Genomic DNA, 23,134 nt, shown 5'->3' with positions numbered 1-23,134 from the left:
GCATCATCAAAAGAAACGCAGCTGACTCTCTCCGTTACACACTCAACGCTGTCGATCAACACATCGCCTTCATAACCAGATCGCTTTCTTGGACATTGGTCACTCGCAAGGACAATGCTCTCATTATTGATGTATACCGAAAACCCAGCCATACCGATTTCTTCTCCCACCATGACAAACGACACAAGATCAGTACAGCTGAGACTAAATTACAACGTGCAGCTAATTTGCTGAGCACGAAACAAGGGAAAGAGACCGAACTCAATCATATCACCAATGCTCTACGGTTTAACAAGTACCCCTAAAGTGTCATCTCTAACATCCTAAGGAGGAAATCTGCTACCCAGCGCACAAACGCCATCTCAGCACCCGAGGAACGTGTTTCTGTGTTTTTCAAATGGGCCACACCCTTCGATTTCTCCAGTTGTGCAGTCCTCCCTTACATCAGTGGGATTTCCCAACCTCTAACTAGACTTCATCAAAAACATGACATTCAAGTTGTCAGTAAGCCAGTCAAGACACTGCAACAAGCATTTCCCTCTCCTAAATCCCGACCTCCGATTGAACTTCAACCGAATGTGTTTTACAAAGTATCTTGTGCCGACTGCCCATGGAGTTATGTAGGCGAGACTGGCAGATTCTTTGAAACTAGAAAAAAGAACACATGAGTAATGTGAATTCTTACGCAAGAGGTTCTAACATCGCTAAACACGCTTGGTTTTCAAATCACTCTAGTGACTTTAGTGATTGACAAGGGTTCTTTCCGTATTCGCAAGACGCTAGAGTCATGGCACACCACATCGATAAATCATGCAGATAACAATTCAAGACCGCTCCCCAATCAGTACCCTATTCTCTTAAAAAAGAACAATTAGTTTATTGACACATATTTTTTCCATTTTAATGTATTTTCTTTATAGTCCCACCTTTTTTTGTATATTTTTGAAGTTGTGATTTTTTCCATTTTTATCCATCGAAGGCTGTAGTCTGACACTGAGCCGAAAGCTCGAAAGTTTTAACTTATATAGCCAGCGAACGTTTTTTTAGAAATTTTTAATACTTTATTGAACCTCTCCATTGGGGCTTTTCAGGAACAATAACTTTAAAATTTACAATAATAATAACAATAGAAAGTATCAATCTACATTAAAGTGGTTGTAATTTACTAATATAGAAAAACATAATAATATAGCAATAATATAATGATTATAATAATCCACAAAGAAACAGGAATGGTTGAGGATGGAGAGATGGATTACAAACGACGAACTTGAAATATTTAGACTAAGCTTTTCAAGATGTACAAACCGTGACGTAGTTCCGTTAAGTTTTGTTTATTCTTGATTGCACTGTTACCATGTGGTTGCTCAGTGTTAGCTGCATCTAAGTGTGATCACGGCACGAAGAAACATTATCCTATTGGGTACCAAACATGGTGTAATTTCGCCATGAAATGTGAAGTTTTTCAGACCGTAACGCGGACTTTCTCGCCCAAAATGCAACACTTTTGGTATCATTTTATCTAGTTCTCAATTTTTTTTTGATACTCTACTTACAGAAGAAACTATAAGTATTTACGCTATATGCGTTATACTATAATGCGATTTTCGTCAATTATCCACGTGTATTCAGGTTCCGACGTTTTCATTATAATGCAACCGACGTCTCAGGGCTAATGGAAATTTTTTTAGCGTTAACAGTTCTGTAGCGAGAGCAACGCGGTGAAGTAAGTTCAAGAAAAAAGATTTCTTTGGTAACTTAACGGTGCGAAAATGTCTACAACTGTAAATAGGCAGTCATCCCACGTTGGTGAAATCGAGAAGTGATATCGGCCAGTATTTTGTCGGGGCACGACCTGGAACGAAGCGTTTGATTGCACTATATCATTTAGGGATGTAACTGACGTGGTACTGAAAACGTATTGGTTCAAATGGTTGTTCACAAGCTTTCGAGCTTTGTTGATGCAAATATCCATCGAGGTCCTCCGAGCCTACGGAAAACGACCATGGCTAGTTCGAACAAAAGTTTAAAAGCTTAAGTTGTGAGCATAACTGCGATGATCAATCATGTCTTCATATCTTTCTCGGCAGTTCAAATATATGCTCTTTCATATATTCATTGTTAAAATAATAATAAGTCTTACACCCACCGAGTTTCATGGCTTGTAATATTGAGTTATGTAGCTCGGTGACGGCAAATGGCTAGAACTGGTGTCAAGACGCAACCTCAGGCACATCGAAGCACAAAGCAAGGCATCAGACTGCAGCCACACAACATATCGAACGCACTCCTAAATCTACGATTGTTCTTATTAACTAATTTTAAAAATGAAAATCTATTAAGCTTTCTTAAGGGCAAATAGTGTAAAGACCACTGCGATTAATTGTTGCGCAAGAAATTGTTGTGTTACGTAACCAACTATGTGGTCTAAACCGGCGCCAAACTCGTCCCACACACAGTAACTGTACTCTTACTTTTGACGTTCGAACTGTAATGAAGCAACAATTTGAACTTATCGATCGCAAGAACTGCCGAGAAAATGAAAATGGTCTGCAATAATCTCTTCATTCTGTGTGCTTCTTAAACTTTTGCTGTGCTTTATACATGCGAACTTCAGCAAACCTGCGTCCACTACATGAGGGGAACACGATCTCAAAATGGGCGAATATACCATGAACTTTAACCAATAAGATTCGAGATGTAAATATAGATAACAATGAGGAAACTCCAACGTCACAAACAGGAAGTTTATAGTTTAAAAGGAAGTAGGCGCCAATCAATCGCCTAAGCATAAACCGTTACCTAAACAAAGGAAGCTAGTTTAATCATTTTGATCAGGAAAATCTGCTCTGTTTTATTGTATGACGTCATTTGTCCGCCATTTTTTCTCGCTTTCCATCGAACGGTACTCAATGAAACAAGTTCGATCAAATTCCAAAATTCCCCCACTCAGCGTTGCTTCACACTCAGAGGGTTCCCGGCATGCATGCAGTGCTTCAGGGCAATATTTTTCTCGACTGCGTTTTGTTCCATGTGCAGTCATCCGGGGTACAGCAACTGACGATACAACTCTACATCATTTCACTGATGTTTTTTTAGTGCCATAGATAGGCTACAAACCTTGATCGGGGCCTTGAGGGACTTAGAGGCTGAGTATTGTTGGAAAATACTACATTGTCTGTTATGTCGTGAGCACTTCAGTCATCACCAGAGTGACAAGTTTATCATGCGTCATGCGTCAGCATTGCATTTTTTGTGGTCTTTAACTTTTGAAGATATCTTTGTACTCCCTTCACTATTCTTTCGTGGTGCTCAACCCACCACGGCCGCTATTCTTGGTCGAGTCTCGGGCTTTGGACAACCCGATTAAGTTGACCCCAGTTTAGCGAGAATTTGGATTTCGCTTTTTAACTTTTCTGTGAGGTTTTCTGTTTGTATTGTTTGGCCTTCAGTTTAAAGCTTGAGTAATCTCAAACAACACAAAACGTAAGAAGTGAAAAACATTTTTGTACCAGAAAAAATGATACCTTGGTTAATTTTTAATCCGGGGTTAGCGTTAACCGACTTTCGAGCAACCCGGCCCTGGTGATTCTTCTCCCTGTCAGAAAGACTTGAGCATTTGGATGTTTGAAGAGTGTTTTAATCTACGTTACGGTTGACTTAAAAGCATCTGATATCATCAGCTGTGGGAAACCTTCTCTTGCCATGAACCTTACTTTAAATCTGAGGAATCTTGCCGTCCCCTCATTCTCTGTGAGATTCAAATGTTTACCTCTTCTCATTGCACGTCAACAAAGTGCCACGTACACGTTTTACATTCGCGGCCGTGCCATCTGTTTTTGCACACAACGGTCCTAGGGAGTCCATTCCTGTCTTTAAAGATGGAGAAGCTTTTGTTCCCTAAAACATGGTTCGTGAGCCGGACGTCATTCAGTGGAGTTGCATCTTCTCTCAACCGCTGTGTCACACAGACTTTTGTCGAATTGACCTTCTCGGCGGGGAGGTCCATTTGTTTTCAGAGCACTTGTGCTTTCTAAAAAATTCAGTTACTATAGTAGCATTAAACGCATCTTGATCCTGGTCGGCTATTCTCTTTGCTAAGCTAGAAAAATGTTCGTTAAATACATGTGTCACATGACGTATTTGCGTTCTATGGTCTGATAGTGTCTCTCTGCGGACGAACACTATCGCACCACGTGATCAATTTAAACCAATAGGAATGGGAGAAAATTTAGTGGTGAACTATCATTTCTGATAGGAAAGTCTTTCCTTCAGAATTCTAGGTTTTACCAGTCAGATTCCTAATGGTCGACCTGAAATGTTTTCGGATTTCGTGTCATGAGGACACGACCGGCGGGTTTCTTAGGACCAAAGGGAACTTAGTACCCCTTTAAATACTTGGAGGGATTAACCGTTAGGAGCATCTTTTCGAAAATTATTTCTCTTTTATATATCTCTGGCCTGAAAAAAGTACTTCATTTTGGCGAAGCTTCTCCTTACTTCATTTTAGAGAATAACTTCCTGAACCCTTACAAAAGACAGGACTTCCAAATGATGCAAATCTTTTGCTGTTGTCTGAGTGGCGCAGGAACATCCATGCGATCTTGGAAAAGCTTTCTGGGAACTTATGTATTCGTAAAGTATTCGTAGATTTCTGATAGCTGCAGAAAAGATCGCGCCGGTCGCAAGAGACTTGGCAAAGCAACCTGGTTGCGGCATATGTTACGAATAGACACTTGCTGTTTGCCGAGTTACAACGTCATGCATGCTTTTTCTCAGCCAATTCGTTGGTATTGTGATCGAGCTTACTTAGCTCTTAAGAGTTGATTGATTGATTGATATTTGTACATCGCTAAAAAATTAAGCCAAAACAGTAAAACCATGTTGCACAAGGAGTACAATCTGATGCGGGTTCTTTACTCAATGATTTGTACCTTCAAAGAGGCCGGTTTTAGACACTTTATTGTAATATTAAAAAACCTGCTACAATAACAGCAGTATCCCACGTGCTAACTCACCAACATTCATTGGCTTAAAAAAGAGGATTACAAAAGCTATAATGGATGAAAATTTAAAAGCCAAGACAAAATGTAAAATGAACAGGCCCCTGTTAAGTCAGTGGTTACAGCTAAACAGTTCATCTAAGAAACAAATAACTGAACATGGACATCAAACTCGGCTCAGGCTCCTCGCACACCGTTTTACTTCAGTAGTACCAGACCTAGGGCAGAGCAAACGGTCATCAGGAAAACGCTGAAGGAAACGGGCGAGCCCACGTTGCACAGGTCAGTGTCACAGCAACCCACAGCACACTTCCCATCGCATTTGGCGTCCTCGTTACTTTTACAAGTTGCCTCATTGCTGCAGGAATTGACGACTGCCGTGACATCGTTAACTTTGGCCCAGGTCCTCATGCATTTATCCATTCCGGATGGACAGGTCATTTCTTTGCTGCTGTCTTTTTGCAGTTCTTCCTTTGAGCAACTTTTATCTGTGCCAATGCAAGAGTAGCACTTGAGGCCTGAAACTGAAATGAAATTTGAGAGAGAATGACGGACTTGCAAGTTAAATCTTCATTTGCTATTTTTTATTAGAGTAGAAACCAAAATAATCGCGATCATCTTTTACAATTTTTTTTATGCCTACTTGCAGTTTAAATATTCAAGTAACAAAAGCAAGAGAAAAGATAAAAATAAGTCAAATGGAAGTTCCTAGGGGCGTCTGAACACTATGTCTTCATGTACGGAATGTTTGACCTTGCCTATTGTTCCCTAGAGAAGCAATATCGACGCACAGATTTAATCCCATGATATTGGTTTTGTTTTGTAAGGCACCTAGCACGTGTATAGAGCGGTTTTCAATTGAGTGTCGAAAGTAATTAGACAATTACTTTGGTTTTGGTGTTGGTTTTACAACGGTTTGAGATTGGCTGAGTAGTCTAATTGGTAAGTAATTGGTTTGGTTTTGGTTTTACGACATTCAATTGGAAACTGCTCTAATACAAATATGACCAAGAAAGAAGAATTCATAATTTAATTACGCAAATGGAATTAACGTGTTGTTACGGCGGACAATCGCTAAGCAAGCCTGATCACTAAGTGAACTCATTATCACCTTGAACATAGCTAACAGCGGTAACTGACAATGAAGCCTGGCAGACAACAAAAGAGAAAACAATGATGCCAAGATTTATGTTTGAAGGTCCACTATGCGCAATGTTTTGTTTTGACTCATGTACTGTGCGTGAATTACATAATCCAAACGTTTCCATTGGTTAGTAAGCGAACAACTTTTTTGTTTTGTGCCCGGCTAAAGCCAAAGAAAAAAGAATCGAACAAAGTACACGTATTAAAACAAAGACCTTTGTCGAGTTCAACAGCCATTCACCTTGAAGTTGGTATAGAATTTGGACTCAAAACGAAAAAAAAGAAAGAAAAGAAAAAAAAATTAAATTTGTCCCCGCTCAGTTTTTTTAGGAAACCGCCGCAAATTAGAAATAAGTAGTAGTAAGGTCACAGTATTTCGTAGGTGACGTCAAAATGACCGAATGTCTTTCCAGTGAATAAATCAGCCATCAAATGTACTATGTGTAAACTTTTCCCCTTTGTTTTTATTCATCGATCTTCCAATTACTGTTCTGTAACATTTCGCGAGATATGCGTCAAGGACTACTAGAGGAAAAATATTTTAAGCAAAAAGAATTGCAGGGGAACCTTGAAACAGCGGTTATCGAGTCCTTTCCCGAAATTGATAATTTCTATTGTTAAAAAAACTATTTTAGGCGGAACTGAATTAACATTACAGTGCTGGATTACGTCCTTCAAAGAACTGAATAGTGTTAAGTCCATGCAGTTGAATGGACAGATTAGAAAATTAAACCACCTTGGTTGACAATCTGGAAGTTGATTGTAGGGAAACTTAAACGTTAACTGGCTAACTAATACTGTGCAATATCAAACGTCCATTAAGTGGACGCCCTCGGTTCTTAGATGTTTTAGTGTTTAACCCTGCGCCCTTTGGGCTTTTAGTTCGTACTTGAAAATCGCCACCTGCAATGAGATTCAGTTGACTAGCTTAAGTGAAAAGTAGTTGCTCGAATTCGATGTATTTCGAATTATTATAAAATGTCTTCCTGTAATGGATTCACTTGACCAAAGAAAGCTATACAGTTGCGGTTCTAACCACATCGGCTAAAACGAAAACGAAGAGGGCTTCAAGTGATATTTCCCCCGTTATCTCGAGTCCAGCAACTGGTAATCGACCTCAAGTTGGTGCACAACTGGTAGTTAACGACAAAAATGATCCGATCCAATCCCACGACGCCAAGACACGCAATCGAAAGCGAGGTGTAATTACGATTACTGAACGGACAGGAGACAGGAAAGTACGTTATAAAAACAACTATTAAACCTGCTTGCACTTAACTTAAGCAGTCCAAGTAAGAGCAAAGTGAATCCGAGATCCTTTTTTATGCAATTTAGAAGCGGAAGGAGTATATTACAGTGAATCAAGTTGTTTTGATGGATCACGGACTCGATCCTACCGTTGCACCACTGATCAACACTGAGCTTATTCCACTGACGTTCAGAGTTGCACTAAGACAAAAACATGGCTTACCAGTCGCAAGAACTGCAAAAGAAACAAAGATGCTCAACAGGATCCCCTTCATTCTGTGTCTTTTTCAAACTTGGCTGTATCCGTTCACGTACGTACTTCAGCAAAACAGCACCCTGCACAGAAACGCGCCTCGAAAATGGGTGGTTATATCCCGGATTCCAACCAATTAGACTGAAGTTATAACGGAGATAACCAATCATGACACGCCGACGTCAGAAATAGGCTAAATTATCTGGGTTGCGATTGGTTACAGTCCTTGCCATGTACATACATACATACACACATACATACATGGATTGTTTTCGGGAAAAAAATAATGCGGCACCTTGTGAGAGATGTAAGAAAGGCGGAGCGAATTCATCCACTTTTCGTCTTGCGAAAATTAAAATGCAAGTTTCCTAATCTAACAGGTAATTTATAATTCATGGCTGGAAAACCTTTCTTATTTGGTCTGCTCCTTGTGACATTTACTGACGGAGTGCTTTCAGTTTAACATATTCCAGGAAGGGTGATTTGACTTGCTGAAATACTCGTGTGTACAACACAATCATGGCCTTGAGTTGAAGTCACTTAATTGCGTTGTTCAGTTTGTTCACGGTTTAGCTTCTTACAACCCTATTGTGTGGCTGCAACGTGTGAGTACAGCAGACCTAAGAAATAATTTCCTTTATAACGAACAAAAGTTCTCCACGACACGCAAAAATAAGATCGTGCCAGCGCACGCTAATTACAATTCGTTTATGCCCGCTAAAACCAGTGTTTAGCCACGATCGTGTAATCAGCGCATCGAACTCAGTTTGTGGCGAATTTGAGAATTAGTCCTTTTGCCAAATGAGTATGCAACGGAGCGATTTTACAATACCGGGTCAACGCTTCTGTAAAGAACGAAGCATATAGAAACAAAAGAAACCATTCAAATTCAATGAGATGCAAATGAGTGGCTCGGTATTGTACAATCTGGCCAAGAAAGCGAAAATGCTCGGCAAAAAACCCTCCATTCTTCCTGCTTCTTTAAACTCGCGCTAAATCTCATACTTGTGCAAACCAGCGTCTACAAAACGACAATGCAAGACGACACTGGCTCTCTGCACTGTGTATTTTCTTTTGTTACGATTATGTCTGAGTTTTACCCTGTCAGAAAAAAAAAAAAGCTTCTGATTCATTAAACTGACAGGCTATTTCTCTGATCTCGTTGTCACGTGCGATTAACTTTGAATGCAAGACATTTGACTGTTTGAACGAGCGTAGTAAGGTTTCTTGACTTTCAACACAAATGTGTTTTGTTTATGTTTATTGAGGGTCTATTGTACTCTGGCGGTTTACGGTTAAGAAATTGTCTCGTGGTTACAGGCAATCATAAATTTAGGTCGCGGTTCTTTTTGGTTTTCGCGTGTTTTTTTTGTAAACCTCTCTAACAATCTTTGCGTTTGTAAACAGCCCATTAGATGTCAGAACATTTTGTCCGCTGGTTTAAAATACTGAATCTTTCTTGAAAGGGAAACAATAGCCATCTCATTTACATGGCTAAGTTGGTGAAATGCATATTTGCATTTGTAAGGTTCTTTATGCGGAAGGACTCTAATCATCGCTGTTTGTGATCAGAAATAATGTATTAAAGTAGTTTTGGAAAGTCTATGATAAGGAAGCCGCATATAAAAAAAATTCCGCCCTGGTTACCGAGATGTGGGTCACAAAAACCGAAATCTCGTTAACCGGGCCAATCCAGTCCATATCGAAATTTTTACGAAGAAAAAAGTGACGGGGCGAGATCTCTAGAAACCGAGGTATAAGAGCAGCTGAAAACTAATATTCATACAAATTTTCGCTCCGAATGGGTTCTTGATTTTGTGATTCACTACGCTTGAATTTCTAAGCTTTGCGTGACTTGGCATTTGCATAACGGCCTAGAGAGCTCTCATGATGGCATAACTATGATGATAGTTAAAAAAGTGACTTATTTCGGAGAATTTGGCCATCTGAACAGTTTATGTCTTAGAAAAAGTATTATTTTAATGTTTGTAGAGTTCCTCGAGGGATAAATTCACGCTTTTGTAGCAAAACTCAGTGACAGATGTTTCTGTTGGTTTCCGGCCGCCGTGTTGGTGCCCATACGGATGGGCGTCTCCATACAAATCTCTATAAATTTGGGTAAAAAATTTCTCCGCATATCTTGCATAAGAAAAATTGCTGTGACCAGAATCTTGGCGAGAGTCTTTGCATATCTACCTTCTTTCATTTCCCAGATTCTGGACGATATCTATTGCACGGTTTTGATTTTTATTTTGATCTAGTTTGAATTGCGTGACACTGGAAACCAGCAATTGATCGCTCGTACGTAGGGTCAAGGAAGCTATCAACACAAGATTTCATCAACAAACAGGAGAATGGTACAACAGCAGACGTTCAGCTGAGGGAACAACTTCTCCCCTCAAGGGAGGATCGAAATTCACCAATCACAGCCCACCTTCGAGGTATAATAATCGGTACTGCGTAATTTGCCGACCTCATCACCGGGGAATAAGATAAATCGGTTGTTTATCAATATTGAAAAGAGAATTGTGCTTTGAATGAGACTAAATGTTTTCTCTTTCATTTCTGCATCCGCTATCGTACTATCTTCTCTTAATTTCCTCTTTCTATTCCTCAATCAAAGTTGAGACTCAAAAGGGTCAGCATGGAAAATCTTCTTCTCGATTGTTGTGTCACGTAATTTCGATAACCGTTTTAGCTGTCACGCATTCTTTTGTCTTGTCCGAGTAAAACTCATTTGCTTGGAAGAAGATGTAAAGACTGATGTGGTTTGTGACTTGTCAGTGTGAACGCTGACAGTTACAAGTCTCATAAATGGTTTTTCATGTGTGGAAATGTGGTTCACTGTACTGTGTACTATCGTATATGTGAAGTTTGTGTTTCTTCCACACGCCATGCAATCTGAGGATTTACAACAAACGAGGTTGGTTTTGAACACTTTTAATACGTAAAGCCCCTTGAAATAACAAGTGTCACATGTTTACTTAATAACCTTCACCGGTTCTTTTTTTGTTTTAAAAAGGAATAAGAAATGTTTATCTAAGTGACTAAAAACGACCAAAAATATGCAATACAAATTTTCTTTATAAAACTAGCTTATGCGAACTAAACAGTTTATGTAAGAACAAGTTGCATGGACATCAAACTCGTTCCGGGCTCCTGACGGTACGGGCCGCTGTTTTACTTCAGTAGTGCCAGGCCTAGGGCAGTGCAAACGGTCATCAAGAACACGCTGAAGGAAACAGGTGAACCTGCGTTGCACAGGTCAGTGTCACAGCAGCCCACAGCACAGTCATCCACTTCGCATTTGGCATCCTCGGCTTCTTTACACAAAGAACCATTGCTGCAGGAGTTGACCACTGCTTTAGCATCGCCACTTTTGGCCCAGGCTCTCATGCACATATCCAGTCCAGATGGACAGGTCGTTTCTTTGCTGTTGTCTTTTTGCAGTTCTTCCTTTGAGCAGTCGGCCTCGCTGCCAATGCAAGTGTAGCACTTGAGGGCAGAAACTGAAATGAAATTTGAGAGAGAATGAGACACTTGCAAGAAACCCTTCATGCCCTTGATAAATGAGGTCGCAAAATTTCGCGTGTCATCTTTGTGGTGATTTTGAGTAAAAAACCAAGATGGTAAAGTTTTTGAAGGACTAAGTCTCCTTCAGTTATATATGACTAGCTGTAATTAAAGGTATGCTAATAAGAATACGCAGCAATAGGTTTGCCAGTGGGAAAGGATGACATGGTCTTTCTTTGATGCATCATCGACGAATATAAGACGACTGGATACGCAATAAAGAGTTTGACACCACCAAACACAGCCAGCTTTTACATATACTTAGCTGATTAACTGACACCTTCGGGTGTCCTTGAGACGAACAAATGAAGGAAAAAGAAGAAACGAAATCTACGGTGGAAAAATTCTCACGAGCTATATTCCATAAGGATTCGAACTCTTAGATAAATTTCGTTGCTTTCTTCTTGGTAGACTTTTTGTTCAGTACTATCTCTTCTGCTGTGCTATACTTGCATAATAATCCTGATGATAACTTAAGGCGTTATTTTGGCCTCGTAAAATTACTTTAAAATTGAAGCAAACCTGAAAATAATAGTTTACTAAGACAGAAAAACACTGAAGAGACAATAAACCATAAAGGAACAAGGATGGCTAAGGATGGAGAAGATTGACACGGATTACAAACGACGAACTTGAAATATTTAAGCTAAACTTTTCAAGATGTGCAAACCGTGACGAAGCTCCAATAAGTTTTGTTTATTCTTGATTGCACTGTTACCATGTGATTGCTGTTAGCTGCATCTAAGCGTGAACACGGCACCCTATTGGGTATCAAATATCGTATGATTTCGTCATGTGAAGTTTGCCAGACCGCAACACGGACTTTCTCGTCCAAAGTCCAACACTTTTGGTGTCATTTTATCTAGATGTCAAAGTTTTTTTAATGACATTCCTCCCCTTATAATGCGATTTTCGTCAATTATTCAAATGTATTGAGGTTGCATAAGGTAGAGTGCAAACATGCGTAATATATTTAGATTGTTCAGAAGAGCTGTTGAAAACGAAGGAAAATAATCAATACAAGTTTTCTTTTTTTCCGTTTTCATGCATGTTGCTTTGGCCGGAATGGAAGTTGCCAGCCTCTTAAAATCCTTTTTGCAAAGACCTGATTTTCACTCACGGTAAAATTGGGCGGTGCGGAGATGTCTCGCTCTACTCGTGTACAGACCATGAGCCGACGTCACAGTTGATGGCTAATCGGAATTATTGGGCGTTCTGTATTAAGAGCAATGCGGAAAAGAATGTTCTAGAAGAAAGATTTCAAGGTTAACTTACGGAAAAAATGAAAAAAGAAAACGTTCACAGCTGTTTCATTTTAAAACTGGCGTACATACGTTGGTTAAATCGAGAAGTGATTTCTGCTAGCATTTTGTCGGGGCACTAACGATGTGATTGTGATTATAGTGAACACATATTGGTTCATATGTTTATTCACAAGCTTTCGACCTCCGAGTTTACAGAAAACGATCATTGCTTGTTCAGTCGGACAAGATAACAGTAAGTCTTGCACTCATTGGCAAATGGCAAGATCTAAGGTCAAGACACAAATCTACCGATTTTACAAGTCATTCCAAAGACTTTTACTAATAATTTACCCGATGCACATCGAAGCGCAAAGCGCTGCAGCCACACAACATATCAAACGCACTCCCTAACCTACGATTCCATACTCCTAGTAACTTCCTAACTTAAAAACTTGAAGCTAATGAATCTTAAAGGGCAATTAGTGTAAAGACCAGTGCGATAATATATGGATTTGTTACGTTTTGTTACGTTTTGTTAAATTTAACCTTCGCCTGCGAGTGTCCTCAGAAAGACACCCAAATGACATTGTCATTACAGTAGGTTATGCAGTTGCATAAAATACAACCTGACATTTCTTTTCAACAACGCTTATTTTTTAAACAAACCGCCTAAAACGAAAGCAGACAACGTGGATCAAATCCAGGGCTTGAAGCATTTCGCTCCAGCCTGGGCGGCAGCTCGATTCAAAACCGATGCTCTGTCAATTGAATCTAGCGCCCGGTAATCGAACCTACGTTTGTTCTTGTAATGAATCCTATAAAACTTTGTTACTGGAAGAGCCGTGTGAAAGATTTGCCTGAAAGTGATCAGGTAGCTTTCCTTAACAACCATGCGATCCAAATCACGAAACTCTCTCATCCCACGAACTGTTGCTGTACTCCTACTTTGAGGTTCGGACTATGATAAAGCAACAATGTGAACTTACCAGTCGCAAGAACAGCCGAGAAAATGAAAATGGTCTGCAAAAATCCCTTCATTTTGCTTGCTTCTCAATCTCTTGTTCTACTTTGTACTTGCAAACTTCAGCAAACCAGCGCCCGGAGGAACACGATCTTAAAACGGGCGTATATATCATGAGCTTTAACCAATAAGATTGCAGATGTAAATATAGATAACCAATCAGGAGACTCCATCGTCACAAGCAGGAAATTTATATCATAAAAGGAATTTGGCGTTAACTGATCAATCGCTTAAGCATAACTGAACCGTTACCTAAACAAAGGAAGCTGGTTTAACCGTTTTCAATAGATCACGGAATTCTGCTCTGTTCTATTGTATGGCGTCGTCTCCCCGCCATTTGTTATTATTATTATTTTTTTATTTATTTCTTTTTTATTTAGGGCCCGTTTACATGGAAAGATGGTGCCTCGGGGGGATAGGGGCACCCTACCTAGTAGGGTTGAAGATACCGCGGTTCTACATGCAAGCTAGGGCCAAGAGCTAATTTGAAGGGGTGGTCGCTAAGTTTAGTACACAGACAAAATGGCGGATCGCAGACAAATTTCAGCGGCAAAGGCAATTCTTGTCACTCTCTCATCTTTGGCCGCTGCTTTTCAGTTGTGTGGATTGATCTTAACATATTTAATTCTTGAAAAACGTCGTCTTCAAATGGTTGGCTTTCAAATCGCCAACCAGTATGATATTGACGTGGCCCGACTTCGAAACGCTCCGATTCCAAACGATAACGCAGTCGTGGCTGGTGATCCTCCCCAAATGTCTGTCAAAAAATCATAATGCTCTTTCACAATGCGCCCGCTCCCGCTTCGTGAGCCTTTGTTAACGGCGTTGCGATAATCTTGCCTTAAAGCCTTGGCTTTTCCTTGATTCTGGAACACCCACTCTTTATTAGCGCCTTTTCTGCCTCACTTTCCGAAATGTATTTGTTGTGCTCTTCCTTGTTCATATTCTTGAGCTCTTTTTCTGGGAGAGTGACTTCCTCCGGACCAAAATCTAATGGGTAATGACAAGCCATGCATTTTCGCACCGCAGCATACAAAGAAGCAAGATCTGCTTCAAAATCAATTCCTTTGAAGTCACAATTTGTCTTATAATCGTTTATGTACTTCAGAAGATCTTCCACTTTATCGTCCGTCCATGCAAACTTCTTAACCTTCTTGCTTACTGCCTGCTTTTGCATTTTTGTACGTTTCTTGGTCGAAGCTTCATTTGAACACGTGCTAGTCTTCGCGGCTTCTTCTTCTTCTTCACAGGCGAACGCTTGCTCTCCATCTCCGTCTTTTCCGCTTTCCAGTTGGTCGTTGAATTCTAACTGCTCCTCGTTTTGATCTTCCTCCTCGTATTCTAAGCTTTTCTGCAGCTGATAGCGGCGAAATAATTCACCTTTAGAAATGTTGTTCGTAGCCATGTTGAATTCTTACTGAAATTTCGCGCCTTTTACTTGGTGGTCAGCGGCCTTATCATAACAAGACATAGCCCTAGTCCCCCGAGCCAGCCCTACCGTTTCGTTCTAAATGGGCTTATGTCAACAAAAGTCAACCCTAGCCCCTGGGGGCACTCTACCTTCAAGGTAGGGTAACCCTACCTACTAGGGGCACCCTATCTCGCATGTAGAACGAACCGCATAAAACAAAAGAGAAGGGAAACCCTACTACATAGGGTGCCCCTATCCCCCCGAGGCACCCTACTCCATGTAAACGGCCCCTTGGACAAGTCACGTCTAAGAGCTGTACAAGCTCGTTCAAAATACGTACGTGTTTTCCTAAAATACAAAGATTTACGTAATTTACAAGTTATGAAATCTAAAACATTAAAAATTTACTATCATCTGATTCACACCAATTAACTATAAACTAAACGTCAGCACTAAGAATTAAATATATACAGTGAAATTTAAAATCCTAGCAAAATAACGGTGGAATAAAATGAGCAAAAAATTAAAAGTCTAATGTTCTTAGTTTACCCTAAAAATGGGCAACATTGATGGCCTGTTTCACATTTGAAGGCAGACTGTTCCAGAGCTTCGTACTGATGGAAGTAAATGAGTTCTTCATAAAGTTGAGGTTAAATTTAGGCGCACATAAATTAACGCCATTACCTCTAAGATTATATCGCGTTTCTCTGACGCTAAAAAGTCCTTGATGTACTAACGACCGTTGTCATTAAGACATTTCTATAACAGGATAAGAGATTGCTGTTTTCTCCTGTGCTCTAGCGTTTCCATCTTAATAATACGGAACAGATTCTCGTGTAAAATAGATTAGCAGTAACGACCCGTAACCCAGAAGGGACCTAAGAATGTAATAACTAGCATCTTCCATTCACTTGTACTCTCTCTAGAGGACTACAGTATTCTAAATGTGGTAAGATAAAAGATTTATAAAGCCTTAACATTACATTGCTAGGCACAAAACGCCTAATTCGTCTGAGAGCGCCACTTTTGGCGTATACCTTGTGAAGCTGTTTAGAAATGTGTTCTTTAAAGGACAGCATGCTATCGGGTTCAACTCCAAGAACTTTAATCAATGACAGGGCTGTTTATGGCCAGGTCATAGTTGTACATGCAGGGTCCAATTGGCAATGCTTGTGTCTTTGTGTTGTTAATCAGCAACTGATTCACTTGTAACCACGACGACAATGAATCGCCCAAGAACATCGTTCACCGCAAATTCAAGAATCGTGGGCGAGACATCAGAGGTATACTCAGTTGTATCGTCAGCGTGTAACCAAGGATAAATCCGGTACCGTGTAATTTAAGTCATTAATCAAGATGTTTTCAACAACGGCTCGAGGAGGGAACCCACCTTTACGTCTAAATGGTTTTTAGTTTAATTTCTTCTCGCTTTCCATCAAACAGTACCCCTTGAAACAAGTTTGATCAAATTCCAACATTCCCCCACTCAGCGTTTTCACATTCAAACGTTTCACACTCAGAGGGTTCCCGGCATGCATGCAGTGCTTCAGGGCAGTATTTTTCTCGACTGCGTATTGTTTCATGTGCAGTCATCCGCGCTACAGCTGGTCCGTTCTACTGACGATACAACTCTTCATCATTTCACTGATGTCTGTTAGTGCCATAGATAGGTTATAAACCTTGATCAGGGCCTTGACTGCCCCTTGAGGGACCTAGAGACCAAATAATGTTAGGAAATAGATTGTCGGTTATGTCGTAAGCTCTTCAACCACCAGAGTGACAAGTTTATCAGACGTCAGCATTGCATTTCTATTTTCTTATTGTCTTTTGAAGATATCTTTGTTCTCCCTTCGCTATTCTTTCGTAGCGCTATGCCCACTGCAGGACTGCTCTCAATTAAATCTCCAGGAGATTCTTCTCTCTGTTAGGCTAGAAAGACTTGAGCATTTGGGTGTTTGAAGAATGTTAAAAAACTTCTGATATCATCAGCTGTGGGAAACCTTCTCTTGATGGGGTTGCATATTCCGGAAACCGCCATATTTTGTTCCTTCAAAACCGCAGACCGCTTTCGTTTTTTTCCTAAAAACCGAAACCGCCCTACTAGTAGGACGATAATAATCGAAACCGATCTTTAAACAGTACGTAACCAATTCTCAATAATCGTCTTTCTCCTCACAAAGACTTCAAGATCTTCTTGAGAACGTCTGCTTGAGAGACCGGGGCAGACTTGGAAATGAGGGTTAGCCGACTTTGGGAAACCTTCTCTTGCTATGAACCTTTATATCTGAGGTGGCTTCCCGTCTCCAGATCTTCCATGAGATTCAGATGTCCACCTCTACTCATTGCAGACGTCATTGCAAATCAACAAAGTGCTATGTACACGTTCTACATTCGCGCCATCTGTTTTCACGTACTACTATTGATCCCTGATGTCTGTTAAAACATAGTTAATAGAGGGGAATGGTTATGAAACCCGACAAAGTTCTTTGTTGTATGTTTTTGTTCCTTTTTTGGCCTTGACCGTGCACAAAACACAATAGTTGTTTACTCCGTACTGAGGAACTAACTAATAGAAACGTTCTGGTTACGTAATTCATGTATAGTGTATGAGTGCAAAACAAAAGATTGTGCACGGTCGTGGGTCTTCCCACATAAATCTTGGCATCTTTGTTTGCTCCTTTGATGTTTGTTGGGCTTCATAACCATTTCCCTCTAAAAGTATGATTAAAATAGTTTTAGGCCGTTGCACGCACCGTTTCATTCACGGATTCAAAAAAGTGATCACGTGGTGACGAATTGCATGATCGTGTGATGAGTGATTCTCCAGCCGTCAGGGAAGTTTGTCTGCAAGTTTATTGAGTTTCAAACTTTCTAGCAAGACACAATGCTACAGAGAAGTTAAACAGAGAAGAGTTCGAACGATGCAAAATCCATCGCATGGACAAGACTTACCTTAAAGGAGGTCAGTCACGGTATTGTGAGTCATTTTGGCCACATACATAATTACCTTTAAATGGTAAGAAACCTGGAAATAACAGCTTAATAGGATAGATAAACACCAAAGAGATAACGATAAACCATAAAGGAACAAGGATGGCTAAGGATGGAGAAGATTAACACGGATTACAAACGACGAATTTGAAAAATTAAGGCTAAACTTTTCAATATGCGCAAACCGTGACTGAGCCCTTTTAAACTTACTACTTTCGAGGAATTTGCGACAGCTGTGCTACAGACTGTAGGCAAGAGATCTTTGTCATCACGTGATCACTTTTTTTTAAATCCGCGGCTAAAACCAACCGTCCTGTATAAGTAGGTCGTTCTTGTCTCATAGTTAACAAACAGCGAATTTCTAGTTCTCTTCTTCACACCGTGATCCGAGGTCTGCTGGATTTTCCACCCCTGGGCATTGGTTCAATCGCTCTCTTGTGGTCAGTGTCAAACGTTCATATTTTCACTTGTATTCTTCACCATCTACGGGTATATTACGAACTCACAAAGTGACCAGCTCCCAGTTGGCTTGGTAGCTCAATCGGTACAGCACTGCAGCGGTATCGGACAGGTCATGGGTTTGAATCCCGTTCAAGCCTTTATTTTTTCAGGCTTTAATTTCGCAACTGCTTAAGTTGTGTATATAACTGCGATGATCAGTTAAGTCTTGATACGTTCGTTTTCTCTGTTGTGCACAAATTAACTCTTCTTTATTTCTCCTTAAAGCCAGTACTGAGTGGTAATGCTAGGTAACCACACCATGCTGATCATTATTCTTGATGCCAGAACCCCTCTCCTCACGGGTCGCTCAAGCTCAATTTATGAGAGCTACAAACGCGACTCTAACGGTTTGAATTTAAAGGAGATCAGTCACGGTATTTTGAGTTATTTTGGCAACATGCAAAATTATCTTTAAATGGTAGGAAACCTGAAAATAACAGTTTAATAAGATAGAAAAACACTAAAGACATAATAATAAACCATAAAGAAACAAGGATGGCTAAGGATGGAGAAGGTTAACACGGATTACAAACGACGAATTTGAAAGAATTGAGGCTGAACTTTTCAATGTGCGCAAACCGTGACTGAGCTCCTTTAATATAAAGGTTTGTATGGAAACGCAACGGTTTGGATTTCTCGTCATTAGCAATGCAGAAGAAATTTCACTTAGGGAGGAAGCGATTGCCGGGGAAGCAGTCTTGAGTAAACGAACGCTCACAGCATCTGTACCAGTCTCTTTACTTGATGGAATTGTATCTTCTCTCAACCGCTGTGTCTGACAACATATAATATGTAGATTTAGCCAAGCCTAAAAGCGGAGCTCCTGATTAAATAATTAACCATAAATGAAAAGAGGATATTTTCCCCTGGATCAGAAAGTCAAAAAATGGTCAGCTGCGAGCATATGATTGTTCTGTGTGTGGTTTCACTATTTTTTCTAGTTACATTTTAACAAACCATACCGTATGAGTGTACCCAAGATTGTAGAAATTACGCGCGCAATATATCAGGGACTCTCTTAAAATGATTCCTGTCTTTAAAGATGGAGAGGCTTTTGTTCTCTAAAACCTGGTTGGTGAGCCGGACGTCATTCAGTGGAATTGTATCTCCTCTCAACGGCTGTGTTTGTCAACATATATTAACGGGAAGGTCAATTTGTTTTCAGAACACTTTTGCTTTCTAAAAAATTCGGTTACTGTAGTAGCATTACAGGCATCTTGATCATGGTCGGCTATTCTCTTTGCTAAGCCAGAAAAATGTTCGTTAAATATATGTGTCACATCACGTATTTGCGTTCTATGGTCTTATAGTGTCTCTCTGCGGACGAACACTATCCGCACCACGTGATCAATTTAAACCAATAAGAATTGGAGAAAATTTAGTGGTGAGCTATAATTTCTGATGGGAAAGTCTTTCCATCAGAATTCTAGGTTTTACCAGTCAGATTCCTTATGGTCCACCTGACATGTTTTTGGATTTCGTGTCATGAGGACACGACTGGCGGGTTTCTCAGGACCCCAGGGGAACTTAGTACCCCTTTAAATACTTGGAGGGATTTACCGTTAAGAGCATCTTTTCGAAAATTATTTCTCTTTTATATATCTCTGGCCTGAAAAAAGGACTTCATTTTGGCGGAGCTTCTCCTTACTTCATTGTAGAGAGTAACTTCCTGAACCCTTACAAAAGACAGGACTTCCAAATGGTGCAAATCTTTTGCTGTTGTCTGAGTAGGAATATCAATGCGATCTTGGAAAATTTTTTCGGAATATTTGAACTTATGTATTCGTAAAGTAGTCTGACAAAAGATGGTTTTCATTTGAAGTCATGCGCGCAAAGATTTCTGATAGCGGCAGAAAAGATCGCGCCGGTCGCAAGAGACTGGGCAAAGCAACCTGGTTGCGGGATATTTTACGAATAGACATTTGCTGTTTGCCGAGTTACAACGCCATTCTTGTTTTTTCTCAGCGAATTCGTCGGTATTGTGATCGAGCTTACTTAGCTCTCAAGAGTTGATTGATTGATTGATTGATTGATTGATTGATTGATTGATTGATTGATATTTGTACATCGCTAAAAAATTAAGCCAAAACAGGAAAACCGTGTTGAAGAAGGAGTTCAATCTGATGCGGGTTCTTTACTCCATGATTTCTACCTTCAAAGAGGCTGGTTTTAGACACTTTATTGTAATATCAAAACAACCTGCTACAGTAACAGTAGTATCACAGGTGCTAACTTACCAACATTCTTTGGGTTACAAAAAAAGAATACAAAAGCCATAATGGATGAAAAATTGAAAGCTAAAACAAAATTTAACATGAACGGGCCCCTGTTAAATCAGTGGTTACAAGCTAAACAGTTCATCTAAGAAACAAATAACATGGACATCAAACTCGGCTCAGGCTCCTCTCACACCGTTTTACTTCAGTAACACCAGGCCTAGGGCAGAGCAAACGGTCATCAGGAAAACGCTGAAGGAAACGGGCGAGCCCGCGTTGCACAGGTCAGTGTCACAGCAGCCCACAGCACAGTTCCCATCGCATTTGGCGTCCTCGTAAGTTTTACAAATATCCTCATTGCTGCAGGAGTTGATGACTTCCTTGACATCGTTAACTTTGGTCCAGGTCCTCATGCACTTATCCATTCTGGATGGACAGGTCATTGCTTTGCTGGTGTCTTTTTCTAGTTTATCCTTTGAACAACTTTCATCCGTGCCAGTGCAAGAGTAGCACTTGAGGCCAGAAACTGAAATGAAATTTGAGAGAGAGAATGACACACTTGCAAGAAAACTTAAATTTCCAATGATTTCTACTAGGGAGGAGTTAAATCTTCATTTGCTATTTTCTATTAGAGTAGAAACCCAAATAATCGCGATCATCTTTTACAATTTTTTTTATGCCTACTTGCAGTTTAAATATTCAAGTAACAAAAGCAAGGAAAAAGATAAAAATGAGTAAAAGGGAAGTTCTCGGGGGCTTCTGAAAGTTGGTATGGAATTTGGACTCAAAACAAATTAAGGTTGATCCATAAAGGTGCTGTTAAAAAAAAATTGAATTTGTCCTCGCTCGGTCTTTTTAGTTGCGAAACCGCCGCAAATTAGAAATAAGTAGCAAGGTTAGAGTATTTCGTAGGTGACGTCAAAATGACCAAGTGTCTTTCCAGTGAATCAATCAGCCATCAAATGTGTAAACGTTTCTTCTTTGCTATTATTTATCGATCTTCGAATTACTGTTCTGTAACATTTCGAAAGACATGCGTCAAGGACCAGTAGGGGAATATCATTTTAAGCAAAAAGAATTGCAGTGAAACCTTGAAAGAGAGGGGTTATTGAGTCCTTCCCGAAATTGATAATTTCTATTGTTTAAAAAAACCTTTTAGGCGGAACTGAATTTACAATGCAGTACTGGATTACGTCCTTGAAAGAACTGAATTGTGTTAAGTCCATGCAGTTGAATGCACAGATTAGAAACAACATTGGTTAAAAATCTGGACGTTAATTGTACGGAAACTTAAACGGTAACTGCTAGATAATACTGTGCAACATCAAACGTCCATTGACTGGACACCCTCGGTTCTTAGATGTTCTATCGTTTAGACATACGAACCTTCTCGCTTTTAGTTCGTACTTGAAAATCGCTACCTGCAATGAAATTCAGTTGACCAGATAAAGTGAAAAGAAGTTACTAGAATTCGTTGTATTTCGAATGATTATAAAATGTCTTTCTGTAATGAGATTCACTTGAGCAAAGAAAGCTATACAATAACGGCTCTAATCACACCGACTAAAACGAAAACGAACAGGGCGTCAAGTGATATTTCCGCCGTTATCTCGAGTCCAGCAACTGGTAATCGACCTCAAGTTGGTGCACAACTGGTGGTTAACCACAAAAATGATCCATTCCAATCCGATGACGCCAAGACACGCAATCGAAAGCGAGGTGTAATAATTACGATTAACGAACAGGAGACAGGAAAGTCCGTTATAATAACAACTATTATACCTGCTTGCAATTAATCTAAGCAGGTCGAAGTAAGAGCTAAATGAATCCGAGATCCTTTTTATGCAATTTAGAAGCGGAAGGAGTATATTACAATGAATTGTTTTGATGGATCTCCGACTCGATCCCACCGTTGCACCACTGATCAACACTGAGCTTATTCCACTGACGTTCAGAGTTGTACTAAGACAAAAACATGGCTTACCAGTCTCAAGAACTGCAAAAGAAACAAAGATGTTCAACAGGATCCCCTTCATTCTGTGTCCTTTTCAAACTTCGCTGTATTCGTTCACCTACGTACTTCAGCAAAACAGCGCCCTGCACAGAAACGCGCCTCGACAAGGGGTGGTTACATCCCGGATACCAACCAATTAGATTGAAGTTATAACGGAGATAACCAATCATGACACGTCTACGTCAGAAATAGGCCTAAATTATCTGGGTTGCGATTGGTTACAGTCCTTGCAATGTCCTATGCATTGTTTTCGGGAAAAAAATAATGCGGCAGCTTGTGAGAGATAGTGTAACAAAGGAGGTGCGAATTCATCCACTTTTTATCTCGCGAAAATTAAATGCAAGTTTCTTAATCTAACAAGTAATTTATAATTCATGACTGGAAAATCTTTCTTATTTGGCCTGCTCCTTGTGACATTTGCTGACGGAGTGCTTTCAGTTTAACATATTCCAGGAAGGCTGATTTGACTTGCTGAAATACTCATGTGTGTACAACACAATCATGGCCTTGTGTTGA

The 23,134-nt window shown here is 40.0% G+C and overlaps 4 protein-coding genes and 1 pseudogene across 4 annotated transcripts in view; 1 reads left to right on the top strand and 4 right to left on the bottom strand.

Moving 5' to 3' along the window:
• The window catches only part of LOC110068357 (uncharacterized), a 50,932-nt gene that overhangs the window by 23,004 nt on the left and 4,794 nt on the right, over positions 1-23,134 (top strand). The gene's annotated exons all lie outside the window — the stretch shown is intronic.
• Positions 4,945-7,767, bottom strand: LOC149115927 (uncharacterized). The gene is made up of 2 exons (XM_089285360.1): positions 7,618-7,767; positions 4,945-5,527 (listed from the first exon to the last, which is right to left on the bottom strand). The coding sequence occupies exons 1-2, from the start codon at positions 7,667-7,669 to the stop codon at positions 5,202-5,204; spliced, it is 378 nt and encodes a 125-aa protein (XP_089141486.1). The 5' UTR covers positions 7,670-7,767; the 3' UTR covers positions 4,945-5,201.
• On the bottom strand, positions 10,572-13,590 carry LOC149115926 (uncharacterized). Its single transcript, XM_089285359.1, has 2 exons — positions 13,451-13,590; positions 10,572-11,156 (listed from the first exon to the last, which is right to left on the bottom strand). The coding sequence occupies exons 1-2, from the start codon at positions 13,500-13,502 to the stop codon at positions 10,828-10,830; spliced, it is 381 nt and encodes a 126-aa protein (XP_089141485.1). The 5' UTR covers positions 13,503-13,590; the 3' UTR covers positions 10,572-10,827.
• Positions 14,007-14,964, bottom strand: LOC149115925 (uncharacterized; annotated as a pseudogene).
• On the bottom strand, positions 20,553-22,724 carry LOC149115924 (uncharacterized). The gene is made up of 2 exons (XM_089285361.1): positions 22,589-22,724; positions 20,553-21,130 (listed from the first exon to the last, which is right to left on the bottom strand). Exons 1-2 carry the CDS (start codon positions 22,638-22,640, stop codon positions 20,805-20,807), a joined length of 378 nt encoding a protein of 125 aa, XP_089141487.1. The 5' UTR covers positions 22,641-22,724; the 3' UTR covers positions 20,553-20,804.

Source organism: Orbicella faveolata, unplaced genomic scaffold (genome assembly GCF_042242905.1).
Source record: "Orbicella faveolata isolate gen_17 unplaced genomic scaffold, um_ofav_v1 contig_13, whole genome shotgun sequence".
NCBI classification, from domain to species: Eukaryota; Metazoa; Cnidaria; class Anthozoa; order Scleractinia; family Merulinidae; genus Orbicella; species Orbicella faveolata.
Note: the sequence above shows the minus strand (reverse complement) of the source record. Positions and strands in the feature narration are given on the sequence as shown.

What these genes read in the sequence shown, in the direction of transcription:
- LOC149115927 (XM_089285360.1), bottom strand. Translation starts at nt 7,669, where the DNA reads ATGAAGGGGATCCTGTTGAGCATCTTTGTTTCTTTTGCAGTTCTTGCG. An exon ending in TTTTGCAGTTCTTGCGACTG is followed by an intron (nt 5,528 to 7,617) that starts GTAAGCCATGTT and finishes ATTTCATTTCAG; the next exon opens with TTTCAGGCCTCAAGTGCTAC.
- LOC149115926 (XM_089285359.1), bottom strand. Translation starts at nt 13,502, where the DNA reads ATGAAGGGATTTTTGCAGACCATTTTCATTTTCTCGGCTGTTCTTGCG. An exon ending in CTCGGCTGTTCTTGCGACTG is followed by an intron (nt 11,157 to 13,450) that starts GTAAGTTCACAT and finishes ATTTCATTTCAG; the next exon opens with TTTCTGCCCTCAAGTGCTAC.
- LOC149115924 (XM_089285361.1), bottom strand. Translation starts at nt 22,640, where the DNA reads ATGAAGGGGATCCTGTTGAACATCTTTGTTTCTTTTGCAGTTCTTGAG. An exon ending in TTTTGCAGTTCTTGAGACTG is followed by an intron (nt 21,131 to 22,588) that starts GTAAGCCATGTT and finishes ATTTCATTTCAG; the next exon opens with TTTCTGGCCTCAAGTGCTAC.